The sequence below is a fragment of the Morone saxatilis genome, unplaced genomic scaffold, assembly GCF_004916995.1.
Source record: "Morone saxatilis isolate NCDOM2014 unplaced genomic scaffold, NCSU_SB_2.0 Contig0, whole genome shotgun sequence".
In the NCBI taxonomy this organism is placed as follows: domain Eukaryota; kingdom Metazoa; phylum Chordata; class Actinopteri; family Moronidae; genus Morone; species Morone saxatilis.
The window spans coordinates 7,075,184-7,076,850 of record NW_023339650.1 but is presented as its reverse complement, the minus strand read 5'-3'; the positions used below and the strand labels follow the sequence as shown (position 1 = coordinate 7,076,850).

The 1,667-nt window shown below is 38.3% G+C and overlaps 2 protein-coding genes across 2 annotated transcripts in view; both read right to left on the bottom strand.

Moving 5' to 3' along the window:
- The window catches only part of LOC118324290 (myosin-7-like), a 165,683-nt gene that overhangs the window by 80,539 nt on the left and 83,477 nt on the right, over positions 1-1,667 (bottom strand).
- Positions 1-1,667, bottom strand: part of zfhx2 (zinc finger homeobox 2) — a 13,460-nt gene that overhangs the window by 9,599 nt on the left and 2,194 nt on the right. Inside the window, exon 2 of the mRNA XM_035655345.1 lies at positions 1,167-1,325. Coding sequence (XP_035511238.1) covers positions 1,167-1,325 — 159 coding nt within the window. The remainder of the gene's footprint in view (positions 1-1,166; positions 1,326-1,667) is intronic.

Genomic DNA, 1,667 nt, shown 5'->3' with positions numbered 1-1,667 from the left:
CACACTTTTCAATATTGTGTAAGAACCCTGAAATACATTCAAACTAACATATTTGGTCACTGGGCAATGCAAACAATTTAATATTCAAACCATGAAAATAACAAACACTAACTTATTGCTGACGGTCAAAAAATAGACACAATTTTACACAAACAAATCATGAAAAAACTGAAAACAATACACTCATCTGTCAACTAACAATTCAACTTCTCTATTTATTACTTATGTATTAATAGTTTATGCAGAAATAGGTGTACATCCCCCCCCGACTGTAAATAATCTTGTTAAATAAATATTATTTTGTCGAGCTGTGGGTCTTTGGATAATACTTTTAGAAAGAAATGTATTAGATGTATTAGATTTATGTTTAGACAGAAGTCACTGTATTTTGTTAAAATAACAGCTGAATAAAATATAATGGACACTTACTTACATTATATATTTAGTAATAACATGTTACTTCCATACGCTATTACCGAGTAATTACATACAGGGATGTCAAAGGATTCACATTTTGGTTTAATAAAACTTTTTTAAAAGTTGTGCCTATTATTATGTTTCTGTACTGTGCATTAGTGACCAAACCAGGGGATTCATAAAGTTAACCATCCACTGGACACTTGTTCATATACAATATGTACAACAGAGGGTGGACACAGCAGCAAAAGGAACAAATCATAATACAGTAGCTCAGGGGGAAATATGGGTTTGGTGAAGTTTAGATATGCGTTTTTAAGAGTTATTTTAACTGTTGGTGAAAGGCTACTTATGACCACTGTTCCTCTTTGCTGATGCAGTTGTCAACTTGTCACATCGCATAACTTTGCACTGTTTGATACAGATGCCCCAGCCGTTCAGGCATCAACTCTCAGGCCCTTCTCACCTTGAGTGCCTCAGAAAGTTGAACCAACATCTTGGAGAGTCACACACAAACCCTACTGACCTTCATCAAATTTGTATTTATTGCAGAGCTACAGCATAGCAAGGCATTTGATGATTAGCCCAACCCCTGTATCAGCCAGCAACAAGTTAAACATTATGCACATAATGAATGTACTAGCCACGGTAATCAAGTTCTACCCCTGAGATAGTAAAACCTGTGTGGGGGGAAAGAAAACAAACAAACATGTGACCTCATGATATATTTTGATTTCGGCCATACTTACAATGTCCAGCAGTTTGTCGACACAAGATGGAAGTACGCTGTGTTGCTCAGTGAGATGTAGAGACAGGGAGGGTCGGTCAGCTTGTCCTGTTTGGCACAGGGGGCACAGCCACTCTGCCACTCCATTGCTTTCACTGTTCACCGTCTCTCCAGACTCCTCCTACCCAAAAAAGGGGAAAAAAAAGGGATGTTTGTGACTCTTTCTGGAGGTGTTATTATTGATCACAAATGCTGTATAAAGGGTGACGCAAGTTCGTGCGACCACGATCAAGAGGGGAGCTGCACCCACCAACATAAAAGCATACTGTTAATTGCTGGTTACGCACCTGAGAAAGGTGACCAGCACTTATTATGCATTGCTGCGTTTAACAATTTAAACCCCCAATCAAAAGCCAGTTAGCATACCCTTCAATAAGCACGGTGTGTCCTTTTTAACAGTAAATTCTCGCCGGTCTTTTGAAGTTTAATTCCCGACTTCTTAAACGACATTAGCCATGTTTTG